This window comes from Enhydra lutris, unplaced genomic scaffold (assembly GCF_002288905.1).
Source record: "Enhydra lutris kenyoni isolate GAN:26980312 unplaced genomic scaffold, ASM228890v2 scaffoldscaffold9, whole genome shotgun sequence".
Lineage (NCBI taxonomy): Eukaryota > Metazoa > Chordata > Mammalia > Carnivora > Mustelidae > Enhydra > Enhydra lutris.
In genome coordinates, this window is record NW_019154093.1 from 74,448,150 (window position 1) to 74,467,430 (window position 19,281).

The 19,281-nt window shown below is 48.5% G+C and overlaps 1 protein-coding gene across 1 annotated transcript; it reads left to right on the plus strand.

Moving 5' to 3' along the window:
- The first annotated feature begins 14,640 nt into the window (after nt 1–14,640).
- Nucleotides 14,641–18,582, plus strand: LOC111143728 (prokineticin 1). The gene is made up of 3 exons (XM_022497555.1): nt 14,641–14,712; nt 16,879–17,004; nt 18,463–18,582. Exons 1-3 carry the CDS (start codon nt 14,641–14,643, stop codon nt 18,580–18,582), a joined length of 318 nt encoding a protein of 105 aa, XP_022353263.1.
- Nucleotides 18,583–19,281: the final 699 nt, after the last annotated feature.

The window sequence follows — 19,281 nt, forward strand, 5'->3', positions numbered from 1 at the left end:
CACTGTCTAGCTATGTGACTCCAGGCAATTCCATAACCTTTCTGGGCTCAGCAACTTCTCTGAGGAGTGGGTGGATAGGGAGGGACTAACACTGGAGAGTGAAGATGGACAGTGGTCTCCTGGCAGTGGGTGCCTGGGGCAAGAAAGCCCGGTCCCAGCGATGGCCGGCTTCCTGTAGACTCCCCTCGGCCAGCTCAGGCTCATCTCCCTGGGCAGTGACACAAATGTCCTTACAATGCCTGGGACTTTAAGTTCCCTAATGAGACCCTTAGGAAGCAGGATGGAGAAGCTCAGTCAAAATGACCAGATGTCGCGGTGTCTACGATATCCACAGGGACAAGACTGTCCAAGCATTTCTTAGAAGAGGTTCAGAAGCAAACAAACAGGAGTGCCTGGTTGGCTCAGTCAGAAGAGCATGCCACTCTTGGTCTTGGGGGCATGAGTTCGAACCCCACGTTGAATGTAGAGAATACTAACAACAACAAAAAAATAAATGAACTTAAAAAAAGAGAGAAACAAATGAACATAAGTTGTAAATTTCCGAGGAGTTTTCAGGAAGCAAAGATAAATAGGAGCTCATTCCCCTGCGTTGCCCTTGAGCAGTGAAGCTGGTCCCCTGGGCTTACTAGCCCTGTACCCGCTGGGGAGCCTATTCCCTTCCTGGAGTGTGGGTGGTACAATGCCCCTAGTCCATCCTCACTCTTCACAGAGGTATCCTCTGTGGGGATTGTTTTTAAAGATTTTATTTATTTTTTAGAGAGAGAAAGAGAGCACGCACGCACGAGTGAGGGGAGGGGCAGGGGGAGGGGGAGAGAGAGAATCCCAAGCAGACTCTCCACTGAGCACAGAGCCCAACACGGGGCTCAATCCCACAACCTGAGATCGTGACCTGAGCTGAAACCAAGAGTCAGATGCTTAACAGACTGTGACACCCAGGTGCCCTGGTAGTGCTTGTTTTTAAAGGGGTTTGGATGTGCTGCTGGCTGGCCGGGGCCTGGCCTCCGTGGTCCCCAGGCCAGTAGCATCCCTGGTGCAGCCCAGCTGGAAAGGATGAGGATGGAGGGGGAGGAGGAGAGATGGCCTCAGTATGTCTGTGCTCATTCCTGTGGCTGCCCGTAAGCTGCCCCAAATTCAGTGGCTTGAAACAACAGAAATATATTCTCACAGATCTGGAAGCTGGAAGTCAGACATCAAGGTGTTGGCAGGGCTGTGCTCCCTCAAAGGCTCCAGGGAGCCTTTCCTTGCCTCTCTCTGCTCCTGGAAGCTCCTGGCATTCTGGTGGCCTCACTCCCATCTCGGTCTCCATCTTCCCACAGCCCTCCCCTGGTCTCTTCCTTTTAAGGCCATTCGCCACTGCTCATCCAGGCTGAGCTTGGGCCAAGACCCTTCCCTCCATCACGACTGCAAAGGTAATGTTCACAGGTTGGGATGGGAGGGAGACATATCTTTCGAGGGGTCACCTTCGAACCCACTGTGATGTTGAAACACTCTGCGGAGTTAGGCTGTGTACTTTTCACAAAGCACGCAGGAAGAGGATTATTCTCTTCTTCCAGAAGAGAACACCGAGGTTCAGAGAGATGCAGTAGCTTTCCAAGTTCGTACCAACAGTAAGTGGCTGGACAAGGATGGAGACCTGGGGCTTTAGCACTCGGGCTGGAGGGAAGAGGAGTGACACGTGGAAGCTGTGGGGGGATGACACAGACCGGCCCCGGGGAGGAGCCGTGAGGGGTTCTGCGTGGCTGGGCAGGTGAGGGTGTGCGGCTGCGGGATGATGGCTGATGAAGCTGAAAAGAGAGCAGGATGGGCCATTCCAGCCTTGGACAACAGGCTGATGGTTTGGGCTTGCTCTTGGTCGGTGAGGAGTCCTTGGGGAACTTTTGATCTCCAACAGGTGCAGAGCCGAGGTCTGGGTTGTGCGGAAGCTGGGTTGGAAAGGGGTGAGCCTGGAGGGAGCCAGCAGGGAAGATGTTCATGGACGGTGGTGGACGGTGGTGGTGGAGATGGAAGTGGGGGGTGCGTGTGTGTTCTAGGGAGGCACAAGTGATAGGAGGGGATGACTTATGAAAGCTGAAACTTTCCGGAAACCAGGATACTCCCGGGTGGGACTGCTGACTGTGTCGTGGTGCCATTAGAAGAAGGGCACACAGGAAGAAGAAGAATGGAGCAGCAGGAGACCGTGCTTTGTAGCTGCCTGAGGACTTTGAACACTTTCCGTGTCTTCAGGGACGAGTCAGCCACATCCCTGTCCCCGCTCCCATGGGGGGTGCAGGGGGAGACCGGGGCTCTGCAGTCAGAACTCAGGAACAAAGTGACATGAAGAAAGAAGCTCCACATGAGGCCTGGAGGTCACCGCAGATCTGGCTTCGGGTGGCAGTCTCCCTTGTAAGGCAGCTCTGCCCTGTGGCTCTGTGACTTGTTCTTGGATGCCTGTTTCTCAGCACACCCGCGGACAGAGGCCGGTGAGTGTGGGGTGCCAGTGGGTATCACTGTAACAGCCTTGGGGCTATTGGCTGTATGGGCCTGGAGGTGGGGGGGCCCAGGGTGGGGACACAGGCTGGGATCCTAAGCATTTCAGTGATGTGCATTTTGGGTGGGTGTGGAGTGATAGAAGACTATTGAGCGTGACCCCAGGGAACAGTTTCAGGGTTGGAAAGGGCAGGGGAACCTCTGAAGGTGGAGGGTGGGGACGACAGAGAAAATGATGTCAAGAAAAGTAAGAGAAGAATTTTAAAAAAGATTTTATTTATTTATTTGACAGAGAGAGAGAAAGAGATAGCATGAGTGGGGAGGAGGGGGAGAGGGAGAAGCAGGCTTCCCACTGAGCAGGGAGCCCGATGCAGGGCTCACTCCTAGGAAACCATGATCATGACCAGAGCCGAAGGCAGATGATTAACCAACTGAGCCACCCAGGCGCCCCCATGGTGTCTTCTTCTTCTTCTTCCTTTTTTTTTTTTTAAAGATTTTATTTATTTATTTGACAGAGAGAGATCACAAGTAGACAGAGAGGCAGACAGAGAGAGAGAGAGAGAGAGAGAGAAGGAAGCAGGCTCCCTGCTGAGCAGAGAGCCCGATGCGGGACTCGATCCCAGGACCCTGAGATCACGACCCGAGCCGAAGGCAGTGGCTTAACCCACTGAGCCACCCAGGCGCCCCTGGTGTCTTCTTTTTAATGACACCTTCGACTTGTAGAACAGAGAAGTCTTGCCCTCTTTGGAAACACAGCTGGACAGTTGGGATCAAAGGAACTTGAAAGTAGACTGAAGTTTGAAAGACTGATGGGAACATGGTCTTTGTTTTCATTTGTTTTGTTTTTTTGTTTTTTTTGTTTGTTTAAATCCAAAGTGTTCTGAAGCTAAGGTAGGTGGGGATATAAGTCGTATATGGGTTTGGGAGACAGGGGAACCAGGGCTGGGGTCCACCTGGATCCCGATTAGGAGCCAGCTCAGCTCTTCTGGTGAGCCCTCAGTGTGGCCCCACTGTCTCGGTCCTGCTGCTCTGCCCCGCCCCGGAGATCGCACCGTCAGGCCAGTTTACACCCGCTGCTGTTTCTCCCCCACACCCCCACCCCGTGCCTCTCCTCCTCCTCGACAGCTCTTTTCTCAATTTCTCATTTCTCAGAATGCCCTTGCTCAACCAGGTCTCCTCTCCTCTCCTCTCCTCTCCTCTCCTCTCCTCTCCTCTCCTCTCCTCTCCTCTCCTCCCTTCCCCTCCTCTGCCCTCCCCTCCCTTCCCCTCTCCTCTCCTTCCTTCCTTATTTATTAATTTATTTGACAGAGAAAGACACAGCGAGAGAAGGAACACAAGTGGGGGGCGTGGGAGAAGGAGAAACAGTCTCCCCACTGAGGAGGGAGCCCGATACGGGGCTTGATCCCAGGACCCTGGGATCATGACCAGAGCCGAGGCAGATGCTCAATGACCGAGCCACACAGGTGCCCCATCTTCTCTCTTTTCTCTGTCTCCTCACTCTGCCTCAGAGGTTCTTAACTATTTTTCTACCATGGACCCCTTTGAAGTCCGTAAGTCCTGCTCAGAGTGAAGTTTTATATTTTTTTCTCAAATTTTTATTTAAATTCTAGTTAGTTAACGCATAGTGTAGAGTTGGTTTCAGGGGTAGAATTTAGAGATTCATCCCTTACACAGAACACCCAGGGCTCATCATAACAAGTGCCTCCTTAATGTCCATCACCCACTTAGCCCATCCCCACCCACCTTCCTCCATCAACCCTGTTTGCTTTTTTCCCTTCCCCTATGTTCATATGTTTTGTTACTTAATTTCCACATATGAGTGAAATCCTGAGGTATTTCTATCTCGGACTTACTTTGTTCAGCATAATACACTCTAGCTCAAACACGTCATCTCAAACAGCAAGACTTCATTCATTTTTTCATAGATTCTTTGTAGATTTTTGGATACTAACCCTTTATCAGATATGTCATTTGCAAATATCTTCTCCCATTTCATAGGCTGCCCTTTAGTTTTGTTGATTGGTTCTTTCACTGTACAGAAGTTTGTTTTTTTTAATCTTGCAGAAGTCCCAATAGTTCATTTTTGCTTTTGTTTCCCTTGACTCTGATGACACATCTAGTAAGAATTTGCTACCGTCGAGGTCAAAGAGGTTGCTGCCTGTGTTCTCCTCTAGGATTTTGATGGTTTCCTGTATCACATTTATTATCTTTCATCTATTTTGAATTTATTTGTGTGTGTGTTGTAAGAAAGGAGTCCATTTTCATTCTGCATGTGGCTGTCCAGTTTTCTCAACATGGTTTGTAGAAGAGACTGTTTCCCGTCCCCCACTGGCTATTCTTCCATGCTTTGTTGAAGATTAGTCAACCATATGGCTGTGGGTTTTTCTGGGTTTTCTATTCTGTTCCATTGATCTATGTGTCTGCTTTTGTGCCAGTACCATACTGTCTAGATGACTGCAGCTTTGTAATAGAGCTTGAAGTCCAGAATTGTGGTAACTCCAGCTTTGTTTTTCTTTTTCAGGATTGCTTTGGTTATTTAAGGATTGCTTTTGTGGTTCCATACAAATTTTAGGACTGTTTGTTCTAGCTCTGTGAAAAATGCTGGTGGTATTTTGATAGGGATTGCATTAAATGTGTAGATTGCTTTGGGTAGTGTAGACATCTTAACAATGTTTGTTCTCCCAATCCATGAGCATGGAATGTCTTCCCATTTCTTTGTGTCCTCTTGGATTTCTTTAAAAAAAAGTGTTCTATGGTTTTCAGAGTACAGACCTGTTATCTCTTTGGTTAGGTTTATTCCTAGGAGTGATTGTAAATGGGATTTATTCCTTGATTTCTTTTTCTGCTGTTTCATTATTGGTGTATGGAAATGTAACAGTTTTCTGTTTGTTGACTTTATATCCTGCGGGTTTGATGACTTCATGTATTACTTCTAGCAATTTTTTTGGTGGAGTCTTTCATCTGCAAATAGTGAAAATTTGACTTCTTCCTTGCTGATGTGGAGGCCTTTTATTTCTTTTTGTTGTCTGATTGCTGAGGTTCAGGCTTCCAGTACTACGTTAAATGGTAATGGTGAGAGTGGACATCTCTGTTTTGTTCCTGACAAAAGGAACCTGTAGAGGAACCTAGTCCTGTAGAGGAAAAGCTCTCAGCTTTTCCCCATTGAGGATGATATTAACTGTCGGTCTTTCATATATGGCCTTTATGATTTTGAGGTATGTTTCATCTATACCTACTTTGTTGACAGTTTTTATCAAGAATGGAAGCTGTGTTTTGTCAAATACTTTTTCAGCATCTATTAAGAGGATCATATGGTTCTTATCCTTTCTTTTATTAATGTGGTGTATCACGTTGATTGATTTGCAAATATTGAACCACCCCTGAAGCTGAGGAATAAATTCCACTCGATCGTGGTGAATAATTCTTTGAATGTGCTGTTGGCTTCGATTTGCTGGTATCATGCTGAGAATTTTAAATCCGTGTTCATCGGGGATATTGGCCTGTAATTCTCCTTTTTAGTGGGATCTCTGTCTAGTTTTAGAATCAAGGTAATGCTGGCCTTGTACAATGAGTCTGGAAGCTTTCCTTCCATTTCTATGTTTTGGAACAGTGTGAAAAGAATAAGTATTAATTCTTCTTTAAACGTCTGGTAGAATTCCCCTGGGAAGCCATCTGGCCCTGGACTTTTGTTTGTGTGGAGATTTTACTGATTCAATTTATTTGCTGGTTCAAATTTTCTATTGTTTCCTGTTTCGGTTTTGGTAGTTTGTATGTTTCTAGGAATTTGTCCATTTCTTCCAGATCGGCCCATTTGTTGACATATAATTTTTCGTAATATTCTCTTTGTTCATATTTCTGTGGTGTTGGTTGTGATCTCTCTCCTTTCATCATGATTTTATTTATTTGGGTCCTTTCTCTTTTTTTGTTTTTTGGTAAGTCTGGTTAGGTGTTTATCAATTTTATTAATTCTTTCAAAAAATCAACTCTCAGTTCTGTTGATCTCTTCTACTGAGGCTTTTTTGGGTTTGTTTCTATATCATTTATTTCTGCTTAATCTATTATTTCCTTTCTGCTGGCTTTATGCTTTATTTGGTGTTCCTTTTCTCGCTCCTTTAGGTGTAAGGTTAGGTTCTGTATTTGAGACTTTCCATGTTTCTTGAGGTAGACCTGTATTGCTATGTACTTCTTTCTTTGGACCATGTTTGCTGCATCCCAAAGGTTTTGGGTTTTTCCATGTACTTTTTTTGTTTCTTCTTTAAATTTCTGGTTAACCCATTTATTCTTTAGTAGGATGTTTTCTAACTTCCAAGTATTTGTGGTCTTTCCAAATTTTTTGTTGTGGTTGACTTCAAGTTTCATAACATTATAGTCTGAAAATATTCATGGTATGATCTCAATTTTTTGTACTTGTGGAGGGCTGATTTGTGACCCAGTAAATAATCTATTCCAGAGAATGTTCCATGTGCCCTGGAGAAGAATGTGTATTCTGCTGCTTCAGGATGAAATGTTCTGGGTATATCTGTTTAGTCTGTTTGGTCCAATGGGTCATTCAAAACCATTGTTTCCTTGATGATTTTCTGCTTAGATCAGTCCATGGCTGTAATGGGGTGTTAAAGTCCCCTACTATTCTTGTATAATGAGTTTCTTTGTTTGTTTTCAATTGATTTACATTATGGGTGCTCCCAAGTTGGGGGCATCAATATTTATAATTGTTAGATCTTCTTGACGGATACAGGCCTTAATTATGACAGAATGCCCTTCGTCATTTCTTGTTACAGGCTTTGGTTTAGAATCTAGTTAGTCTGATGTGAGTATGGCTACTCCAGCTATTTTTTGCTGTCCATTAGTGTGACAGCTGGTTCTCCATCCCCTCACTTTTGGTCTAAACTGAGTCTCTTGTAGGCAGCATACGGATGGGTTTGTTTTCTTTATCCATTCTGATACCCTATGTCTTTTGATTGGATCATTTACATTCAGAAAGGTTATTGTTAGATATGAATTTAATGCCATTCCTGTCTAGTTTCAGTCGCTTTTTGTCTTTCTTTCCTACTCAAAGAGTCCCCTTTAACATTTCTTGCAGGGTTGGTTTAGTAGTCACCAACTCTTAGTTTTTGTTTATCTGGGAAACTCTTTATCTCTCCTTCTATTCTGAATGACAGAATTACTGGAGAAGGTATTCTTGGCTGCATATTTTCCCCATTCAGCATATTGAATATACCATGCCATTTTCTTCTGACCTGCCAAGTTTCTGTGGACAGATCTGCTGCAAAACTGATTTGTCTTACCTTGTAAGTTAAGGACTTTTTCCCCCTTGCTGCTTTCAGGAGTCTTTCTTTGTGCATTTTGTGAATTTGATTATGATAAGTCTTGGTGTTGGTTTGTTGAGAGTTCTTTGTGCCTCCTGGATTTTGATGTCTGTTTCCTTCTCCCATATTAGGAAAGTGTTCAGCTATAATATGCTGAAATAAACCTTCTGCTCCCTTTTCTGTCTCTTCTTCTGTGACTCCTATGATATTATCTGTTATTATGCCTTAAGGAGTTGCTGAGTTCACTAAGCCTACATTCATGATCCAATGCCTTTTTTTTCCCTCTTCTTTTTAACTTCATTATTTTCAATAATTTTATCTTCTATGTCATTGATTCATTCCTCTGCTTCATCCCTCCTCATTGTCATCACATTCTGTCAGTTTTGCATTCAGTTATAACATTTTTGTTTTGGCAGGACTGGTTTTTAGTTCTTCTATCTCTGCAGTAAGGAATTCTCTAATGTCTTCTATGCTTTTCTTGAGCCTAGCTAGTATCTTAATGATTGTTGTTTTTAATCTGGTTTAGGCATCTTACTTATATCTGTTTTGATTAAATCCCTGACTGTGACTTCTTCCTGTTCTTTCTCTTGGGGTGAATTCCAACATTTTGTCATTTTGTCCAGGTTACTGTTTCTGTGTGTGTGTGTGTGTGTGTGTGTGTGTGTGTGTGTGTGTGGAAAGCCTGTTATATTCCTGCTCCTGAGAGTAATGGCTATATTAAGAAGTTCTATGCTGTCTTGGGCTTGATGCTTTGGGAAATGTTTCAGAGTGTACACTCTGTGTTTTGGCTGTTCTTTCCCTCAAGTCAGTCCTCTGCCGAGTTTCTCCTTGCCCATCAGTGGGGAGTGTCTGGACCTTGTCTACCGTGTGACAAGTTTTGACGAGGTGTGTTCTGATCTGCTTGTTGAAAGATTCTAGATCCTGTTTCCCCTAGAGCTGAAGTTCTGCAGTGCTCTATCATCAGTAGACTTGGTGTGGGCAAGGTGTTTGTGCTGGTCATCTGGAGGAGGTGCCTGCTGTGCTGGTTCTCAGGTGGACTTGCCCTAATAAAGATGCACTTTCAGGGCACAGGGGCATGGGGATTGGTGTAAGCAGCTCGTGTTGCTCACTGAAGTTGGTCTGTGCTTATGGGTGGGGGTCGGAGGGTAATTGCATCGCCCTGCTCTCTTATCCTTGCAGCAGGGAGTCTGCACCCACCACTCTTCAGGAAGCCCTCACAGAAGAGCAAACAATCTTGTGTCCCCAGCTTCCATCAGATCCCTGCCTTCACCCTGTCTGTGTCCAAGCTGTCTGCCTGCCAAGTGGCACGGCACTCCCATGTGGCTGGATTTATCTTGGGGTGTGGCTGGGTTTCAAAACTCCAAATTCTAGGGATCTGCATAGCACAATCTTGTGCTGATCTCTTGGGGGAGGATCTTGCCTCACTGTAGCTAGTGCTGGTTTGTCCCAGAAAAGCACTTGCACAACTGCACAGTAGCTCAGAGTTTATGGTGAAGTGCAGCAAAAAGTCTGCACCCAGGTTTGCTGTCCGCGGCAGGTGTCTCCCTGTTCCTAGGCTAATAAACAGTGCAGGACAGTGGCTCCCAATAGCTTTTTTGTCCCCAGAGATGCTGTGCCCCATCTCCCAAATGCATTCCAAGCAGGGGAATTGTTTCTCCCCATGTGACCCAGGGGATCTTTGGACCCCACTGTCTGCTCCCAGGCCTCCACCCTCCTTCCCCACAGAAGTAACCCTAAGTCCACCAGGCACAGCCTAGTGAGGACTTCAAAAACTTCAGACTTTGGTCTCTGCCGCTTATAAAGACTTGCAATAGTCAGGCCCTCTCCTTTTCCTAGTCAATGATTTTTGGGGAAGAGTTTTTCTTGTACACCCCCCTATGTGTTGTTTTCACTCTGTCTCTGCCTCTCTCTCTCTCTCTCTCTCTCTCTCTCTCTCTCTGTCTCATTCCTCTCTCCGTTTTCAGAGCTCCCTCCCCTCTGCAGCACCCATGATTCTTTTCTCCCCCAAATCACCTCTCCGCAGCTCCTACTGCCATGATGTGGCCATTTTTCTACCTCTAGATGTGCGGTTGGTTCCTTAAATTCTCAGATGGATTTCCTGGGTGTTCACAATGATTTGTTATGTATTTAGCTGTGTTCGAAGGAGGAGGCAAGCCTGGGCCCCCTCCTCCTCCATCAACTTAACTCTTCTCCCAGAATAATGTTTTGAAATGTATAAAATAAAGTATGCAAGATTGCAAAGGAAATCGATTAAGTTAAAATATAGTTATCAAACATATTAAAAACACATTTGTGATATGGTAATAGGTATGCTTTTTGTTTTGTTTAAAGACTTTATTTATTCATTTGTCAGAGAGGTAGAGAGAGAGGGAGCACAAGCAAGGAGAGTGGCAGGCAGAGGGAGAAGCAGGATCCTTGTTAAACAAGGAGCCCAATGCAGGATTCGATCCCAGGACCCTGGGATCATGACCTGAGCTGAAGCCAGATGCTTAACTGACTGAGCCACCCAGGCATCCCTAAGTGTGCTTCTTTATTCACCCTTCAAGTAGCACAGTCCAGCAGTGTCCCAGTAACTCCCATGACTTCAATATCGTGATGAGCAGAAATCTTTTGAGCTGTTTGCAACAACAGTGATAGGATATGAAAACACCTGCAACTTCTCTTGGTGATCATGAGCTAGGTTTCACTGATACTGTTGTGTTTGTGGCTATAGCTAGAATCGAAGAAAATGTTCAAACCTTGTTAGACCTTAGTGAGGATGAAGACACAATTCTTTTCTCTAGCCATGCTCATGGGTCCTCCGAATTCTGTTCACGAACTCCTTGGGAGGCTGTGACCCCAGGTTCAGAATCCCTGGTCCCTGCGCTTTGTTTTCCATCGTTTGTCGATTTCTTTCTTCATTGTTCTTTTTTTTTTTTTAAAGATTTTATTTATTTACTTAGAGAGCATGAGCAGGAGGAGGGGCAGAGGGAGAGGGAGAAAAAGAACCTCAAGCAGACTCCGAGCTGAGTGTGGAGCCCTACGAAGGGCTTGATACCATGACTCCAAGATCATGACCTGAGCCCAAATCAAGAGTCAAATGCCCAACCGACTGAGTCACCCAGGCACCCCCTTCATATTGTTCCTAAATGAGCCAGAGTAATTCATGTTTAATCATTGGCAAGGAACCAATGGTAGTGACCCCATTCTGTCACACTCAAACAGGGGCAGGGAGACCCCCAATGTGCACTGTTTTGTAGCTTGTAGAACAAGGACCTCATGGTGGAGCTGGAAGGGAGCGCCAATGCCCTTACAGTCAAATTTATTCTGTGGATGAAGGTAAACCCTCTTGGAGAGGATGCCAGGCCAGTGCTGACCTGGGCCCAGAGAATGGCTCTTGTTTGCCACATGTGTGTGTTCATGAACACACACACACACACACACACACACACACACACACACAGCTGTATGGTCTGGAGAATGGTGACACCAAAATTAGCTAGAGGGAGAAGTAGGGCCAGGTCTCAGTCATAAGGCGTGTGGCACAGAGCCCTCTTATATGATCACTCAGCAGTGGGCCATCTCTGTCCACATGCCTCATCTCCTCTGGCCCTGCACATCTCACCGGCTTTTGTGTCCCTGGGGGACGCAAGTTCACTGTTAGTACTTGTCATTGTGTTTTTCTTCTCACCACTCACTTCTCCTTTGTCTCCTGGGGCTCCTACCTAGGTCTAGTTCGGGGCCTCCCTACTCCTGCTTTCTCTTCTGTGCTACATCTGTCAGCCCAAAGTAACCCCGATTTGGTTAAAGTGTACCAAAAATATTGTTGAAATCCACGTGTTCACAGGAACAGGAGAGCTCCAAGTTCCAGAGAGAAATCAGACCCGTAACCATGAGCTCTCTGGCCTGACACATAGAAGGCACCCAGCGAATATTTGCTTAGTCGAGTTATCAGGTAAAGAACCCCCAAAGCTCCCAAAAAACCTCTTTCGGGATTCCCACCAAAGTCACCAGCTATCCCTTACCTTCCTCTAATGAAGGTGGCTTTTCCTCAAATGCCAGCATTCCAGATGAATACAATGCTTTCAATCAATGTTATTGGCTTTGTTTGCAACAGTATTTCTCGCTACCATTCTTCACCAGTTGCGTGGGATAATTAGTTTTGTGTTGAAGGGAGGGGGTGAGAATGGGAGGCAGAGGGAGGACGGGGGTAGGGGGTGATCAGCCATCATTTACCACTTCTTAGGGAAGGCGGCCTGTGTGAGGTGGCATCTGTGGGGACACCCAGAGCTCAGGACTGCTTCGGTAGTTCCTCTAGCACCCAGCATGGCCCTGCTTTCTTTCTGAAGGTAAGTGTTTGATAAGCTGGATGGTCTCTCGTTTCTCTGGTTGTGTGCCTGACTCAGTGCGCAGTGAAAAGTAGGCCACACATGGTCATTATTTCCATGCCACCTCACGGGAGAATTTTATATTAAGGCAGATAGGTCCATCTTTTGTGTGTGTGTGTGTGTGTGTGTGTGTGTGATACAAATTGCTAATTATTAGCAAATCTCTGCTCTGTACCAGGCTGGTGAAAAGCATGTCACACACATCATCTCATTTAATTCTCTGTATGCAGCCAGAGACATCCTCTCAAAGTATAAATGACATCTCCCCCTCCTTTCCCCTGCCCCAAACCATCCAAGAACTCTGGCACATTTGCCGCCAGGCCCAATGCAGTGTCTTGCAACGCTGGTGGGGCATGGCTCCTGGCTCCTGCTCCAACTGTATCCCCTCCCTTCCCCTTCTCGCCAGCCTCCTTGCTGCTCCTGGAACTGGCCAAGAAGGCCCTGCGCCAGGGCCTTTGCACTGGTTCTTCCCCCCAGGCACTGCCCACATCATTCCTTCACCTTATCAGGCCTTCTCTAGTGTCTCTTCACAGAGAGCCTCACCCCATCCAAAGTATCACCTGTTGCTAGGCTCTATTTCTTTTGTTCCTGATAGAACTCAGCACACCTGGCTATTTTATTATAAATCTATTTGGTTGTCTATTACTTATCTCCTCCCTAGAACCAAAGCTACCTGAGTGCAGGAACCTTGTTTTGTTCACTGATTGATTTCCAGCACCAAGAACGGTGCCTCCAATGGAGTGGTCATAAATAAATAAATATGTGGCCAATGAAAACATAAATGGATGAATCCTCACAACCCCCATAATGTAAGAGGTACTCTCTCCCCCATGTTATAGATGACAAGACTGAGGTTTTTTGTTTTTTTTTTTTCAAATTTATTCAACAGAGATCACAAGTAGGCAGAAAGGCAGGCAGAGAGAGAGAGGAAGGGAAGCAGGCTCCCCACTGAGCAGAGAGCCCGACGCGGGGCTCGATCCCAGGACCCTGGGATCATGACCCGAGCCGAAGGCAGAGGCTTTAACCCACTGAGCCACCCAGGTGCCCCCGAGAAGACTGAGGTTTAGAGAGTTTGACAGTATTCTCGGGGTCATAAAATGAATGAGCCACCTGGGACCAGAAGTTAAGATGTCTCGCCTCTGGGGTCTGGCTCTTAGCTACTGTGCCAGTTCACCTCTCTCTGCACTCGTAAACACCTGCCAGTGTTTCTGTGTAGGAACCCTATTTCCCTGAGACACTCTAAGGAAAAAGCTTCTGATGGATGGCTTGGTTTGGGAGAGCTACAAATTGCCTTTCCTGCTTGGTAGCCTAGGAAAGGCTCTGAAAAATCCTGCAGTAAAAAACCTGGTTGAACTTGTATAATCAGTGTTTCCCAAAGTGTTGACGGTAGACACTTTTATTTATTCATCGGTGTGTGTAACATCTATTAACATATGGCAAAGCATACTTGGAAATAATAGCTTTTATTCTTGTGAAGGGAAGCAGATGTCTGGTACAGGATTCTGAGAGCTATCTCTGGGTTGGCTGGTGTGGGAGGTCTGGGACCGGAGCCTTCCTAGCCCAATGAGAGGACCCATGCCCAAATTCAAGTTCCTACCAAACTGGCACTGGGGTCCACCGTGTTTGTTCACCCCCTCTCATGCTCACCCCAAACCCAGGAAGGTAGCAGGGAGGCTCCTGGCTCCCTTTATCTGTACCCGGACCCAAGTGTGCTTCTCTGAAGAGACCTGGGCTCATCTTCTGCCCTCTGGTTCCTGTACCAAGTGACACTTGGTGTTCCTCTTGAGCCTCTTACGGGCTATTGCTCATGTGGGCCTCTCAGAGATGTCAACCCTTTCCCCCCAAGCATGGCCTTATTCTCTCACTGTCTTATGTCTCCCTATCGGACTTTTAACCTTTTAGAGGACCAGGGACACTGCCTTCCCCATGCATGTCTTCTTGGCCACCAACTCTGGGCTGGACCAATGGTAAATGCCCAGGTAATTCTTGTTGGCTTGATGGTGAGGGGGCGGGTGATCCTACATGTATGCTGCATGGTTTGGAGCAGAAAGGATAAACGGTGATGTTGTAAATCCCTTAATTCATTGCCAGAGCTGCCTGCCCCCCACCACCCCCCGCCCCAATCAGAATAGAAGGATGCCCCAGAGGCACCGAAGACTATAGAGTGAAACGTATGTCACTGACTGCATCTCTGGGCTCCTCGGAGAGCTCGAGCCACTGTCAACGCCCCCGATGTGTTCATTTTTATTGGTTTTGATGATGATCTGATGTCATCAGAGATTCAGGTCTCATGTTCATCCCTGAGATCATCTAAATAGCACGGGTGATGGGGAAGGGAAGAGCAGAGAGAGGCGCCCACGGGCAGCCGGGATCGGACTGCATAAATCTGGGAGGAGGGAGAGGGCTGCACAGCCTGGCCTTCCCAGCTGGCGCAGGAGGCTGAGTGGGACCAAGCGAGAGGCCGTGGAGCAGGCAGCGTTGTGCCTTCACCCCAAGTGACCATGAGAGGTGCCATGCGAGTCTCAGTCATGTTCCTTCTGCTGACTATGTCGGACTGTGCCGTGATCACTGGGGTAAGGCGTCCAACTCCCTCTATGCCTTGGGTTTTGGGCGGGTGTCAGGGTCTGCCCGGGATGGGAGCCAGCAACCATGCAGGAGGCAAACCAAACCAAACCAAACCAAAACAAAAATTAGGGAGTCAGTGGTCAGCCAGCATTTCAGAGGGACATTCCACATGATTTTCAGATTAGTCATACCTTACCCCCCTCCTAGATGGGGTCTACTTTGGAGAGGCTATGTGTAAATCGAGTCTTATTTCCAAATTCATTAGAAGAACATCGAACATTTTGAAGTTTAGACCTTGGGGAAGAATAAGATTCCTAATTGTGTAGTAAGGAATTCTTTCATAAAGCTGATTAGCACCCTGTAATTTATCTTTTGTGTAAATTTGGGATTTCATATACAATCTGGCCCACATGTCATTTACACAGCATGTTGACTTAATTAAAGTCAGGGGCCTTATTAGCTTTAATTGGGGATGTTTAACTTCTGCTTTTTTTACTCTTAAGGAAGATTGTCTTGAAATTCTTTCCTTTCTTTATTGTTTATGTATTTTAACTGTGCTCGGTTCTGATCAGAGCATTTGGCTGGGTGTACCCAAAAGCAAGCATCTGATAACAAGTAGAAATCTTGCCTCCCAGTGGAGGTTTCCCACACAGGGGCACTGCCTGTCTTAGAATTCGAAACCCTCAGACTGGGGCTTTCCCTAGGACCACCCTCAAATGTGTTACAGTGGTGGGACGACTCTTACTAAAAGGGAAAGTAATACCTAACAGTTTTCCAGATCAAAGCTGCTAAAAAAAAAAGGGGGAAATTAATTTTTCTCCAATGTCCTTTAACTTTTTACATAAAGAATGGAAATATAGAAAAATGCCAAACCATTCCTGAAATCTCATTAGTTTTCATGGTCACAGAAAGGAAAGGTCTTTCTTCTCCTTTTTAAAGGAAAAAGACTAAGTTTCAAAGACGAACACATATTAAAGTCAAGTCAATGCTTTTAAGACCCAGAGCATGAATGACATTGTTAGGGCAAAATTATACCTAATGAATCAGTCTCTGAATCTCCTATTGTGTAGCCTGAGGCCGGGGAGGCCAAGAACAAAGGAGAGAAGCCACCAAGAGGGATGGGAGCTGCGGGTTGACCTTGACGCCCAGGTGACCTCACTGGGCCTGCTCCAACATCTGGAGAGGGTGGGACCCAGTGCTGGGGAGGGGGTGTCAGGATCTCCCTCCCCTCTCCATGCCCTGCTGCCGCCCTGAGGCTGACTGCCAGGAAGAGGCTGGGCGGACATGGCCACACGCCCCTGCTCCCTGGACTGTGACCTTCCTGGATTCAGGATGGGATATTCCCTCCTGCCAGATTGAGACCATGATGTTCCAGCTCTGTGGCAGGACAGTAAGGGAGGGTCTGCTCGACCCTGACCCGGGCTTTCAGGGGCTGCTGGGTGTGTGAGATGTAGCCTCGCTGGGCTGGAGACATGCACAGTCAGGTTACTGTCACTTGCACCTCCTCTGGGGAGGGGGCAAGCAGACCCCGCACCCCCACTTTCCCTCCCTGGGGCTGAGCAAGTTCACAGCTTCCAGAAACCAGGCAAAGCCGCCCAGCTCCTGTTCTGGAGCCCAGCCCAGAGGGGTCCACCCCTCTCTGGGGATTGAGGATGCCAGCAGAGAAGCACCAGGGAGACCCCTGTTCTCTGGGGTGCTGGCATCTCAGTGAGGCTGGGCTTCTGGTGAAGGCCGAGGGGAGGGTCAAGGTGGGGGCCAGGGGAAGGAAGACACCAACCCTGGGTGTGGGGTCAAGGTTGGATCGTTAGTCCTAGGATTGACCCCCTGGGGACTAGGGCCATCAATGCCCCCCTCCCCGCCACCTCTAGGAATTCAGATCAGTTCCATTTCCCCAGCATCCTTGGAGCATTTACTAGAGCCATGCTCCTGACTCTGGCTTGGTCCGAGGAGGAGCATTGCCTCCCTACTGGATGGGCTCCGAGGAGCTTGGAGGGGTCCTCAGACGCAGTTGGACGCCCCGCTGAGCCCACTGCATCCTGTTGTGAGTGGAGCAGAAGCATGGATGTGCTGCCTGGGGTGCCAGGCAGCCGTGAGGGATTCGGATGTACCTTTCCCTTCTGGTTTCTCTTGGGTGGCACTAACGGGCTCTGAATGGCCGCTTTGTCTCCCTGCAGGCCTGTGAGAAGGATGTCCAGTGTGGGGCGGGCTCCTGCTGTGCAATCAGCCTGTGGCTGCGTGGGCTTTGGATGTGCACCCCGCTGGGGCGGGAAGGAGAAGAGTGTCACCCCAGCAGCCATAAGGTACAGCACAGACCTGCTCAGGGCCCTGAGCCAGACAGCTGGGACTGGACCCTGATTTTCTGACTCTGACTCCAGGAGCAGCTCACAGGGGTTGGGCCCGGCTCCTTGCTTCTTGGAGGCAGCCTGGGGTGGAGCAGGGGGTACTGATCACACAGCTTGTTAGATCTGCGGGCCGGAACCCCAGCTGCTCCTCAGCTGGGTGGTCTTGGGCAATTAGCATGACTGCTCTGGGCCTCAGTCACCTCATGAATATGAGGGGAAGAGACTGATTACCTCAGAAGTCTCTTTCAGATCTGATGAACTCAGATTCTCAAGGGGACCTGAATGCCTTCTGCCCCTAGGAACCGTCCCTCAAGAACCTGAAATAAGACTCACAAAATGGCTTCCCACCCAAGGGATGGGTCTGGTTAGGGTGCCGCAAGCCACGGGCCCAGGGCATATGCTTTAAGGAGGCACTTGTACCCTTTTGGGCCCTACGTGCCTAGTTCCCCTCCCCTGGCAGGCTGCTCCCAGCCCCAGAGGCATAGAAGGGCCACTAGGCCTTTGCTTCTGAACAGCCGGGTACCGGAGCAACCCCAGGTGTGCATGGGGACCCCGGGGGCCTGCCCTTCCCCTGGGTTCCCTGCCGTTCTGGAGTACCCCCTGCTCCTCAGGGGAGCACGTCTGCACCCAGCAGCCCTGGGTTCTTCTGGGTGTCCTCCTGTGGTCATGCTCCGGTTCGGGACCACTAGGAGGCTGGGGAGGCAGGGCTGAGTCCAGATGGGACAGTAGGACAGTCTTCGCTGCCTTGGGGTGTGTGATAGTTTGGCTGCAGATCTGCATTCCCCCAAGGGGACACCGAGGACAATAAAAACTAAAGCTGAGTGCTTACTATGGGCCACTTTTCAGACTAAGAGCTTTTGTAATTATATAGCTTAAACCTCTTTCCAGTCGTATGTGGGAGGTGCTATTTTTGACCCATTTTGCAGATAATCAAGTTGAGACCCACAGACTAAAGAACCTGCCAGTTGTCACGCAGCTGGGAAGTGGCAGACCTGGGAACTGAACCCGGGCAGTCTGACCCTACCTATTATGATCATAACTGTTCTTGTTCATCCTCCCTGGAGGAAACCTTGATAGTTTAGTCTCCGGGTGAGTCACAGGGCAGAGACAGTGTCTGTCCGGTCCACTGCTGCATCGTCAGCACCCCCTAGCGTTGAGCTAGGCTAGGCTGGTTACCTTGTTCCGGGAGACAGATTGCCTGGGTCTGTCTGAATCCCAGCTCCTCCACAAAGGAGCTGCGTGAGCTTGGCATGTCGCTCAGCCACCATGCCTCAGTTTCCCCCCTCTGTGATAACTGTTACTGTTGTGCTGGTTGGAGGGGAGATACCGGCCAGGGCTCGGCCGGCCAGAAGCTCCTGCCAGAAGGCCCACCTCCCTCATGGTGAAGTTGTCCTCCTTCTTCTCCTCTTTCCCCAGGTCCCCTTCTTCAGGAAACGCCAGCACCACACCTGCCCCTGCCTGCCCAACCTGCTGTGCTCCAGGTGTCCAGACGGCAGGTACCGCTGCTCCATGGACCTGAAGAACATCAGCTTCTAGGAGCCCATCTGTTGTCGGGACACACACGGGGCCTCTGCCTGAGCCCTGCCTGGGCTCGCCTCGGAGGGTGTTTCATTTCTGCTACGTGGCCCAGCCCATCGCTGCCCCGTCCCCCCTCCCCAGACGGTCCTCCTCGGTCCCTCTTCCCTACACACCTATGTGCATGCAGCACACGGGGTCCCAGCTCTGGGCTGTGGTCCAAGAGGTGCCCTGACTGGTTCTTTTCCCCTTCTGGCTGTCTGAGGGGTTGTAAGTATCAGGAAGGGGGATTCTTCCCTTGATCCCCCGCCTCACTCACGGATGTGACTTGTCCTCCTCCCTGGGCCTGTCTCTTCCCCTTCCTGCATGTGCTCTTCTGCCTGAATCCCACATTCCCCAGCCCCTGCCCCGACTTGCCCCATCTATTGGGTGTATGTATTTGGTGTACTGCTCCAAGGGACAGGTCCTGGGCTGAGCCTTTCCATGAGGTCCGTGAGGGGCAACCGGGGAGTTGTTTGTCTTCCTTTGATTGACTAAGTCCTCAGTTTTAGGCCATGGGCCCCAGGTCAGCCCTTTGGGGTGGGGTGCGGAGGTGCAGCAGGCAGTGACCTCATGGTGGCGGAAGGCCACCCACTAGGCCAGAACTGCATTGCCTCCGAGGCCCCTCCCCGCACACTTTACTCATTCACCAATGAAGCTCCAGTTCCCACGGCCTCCCTG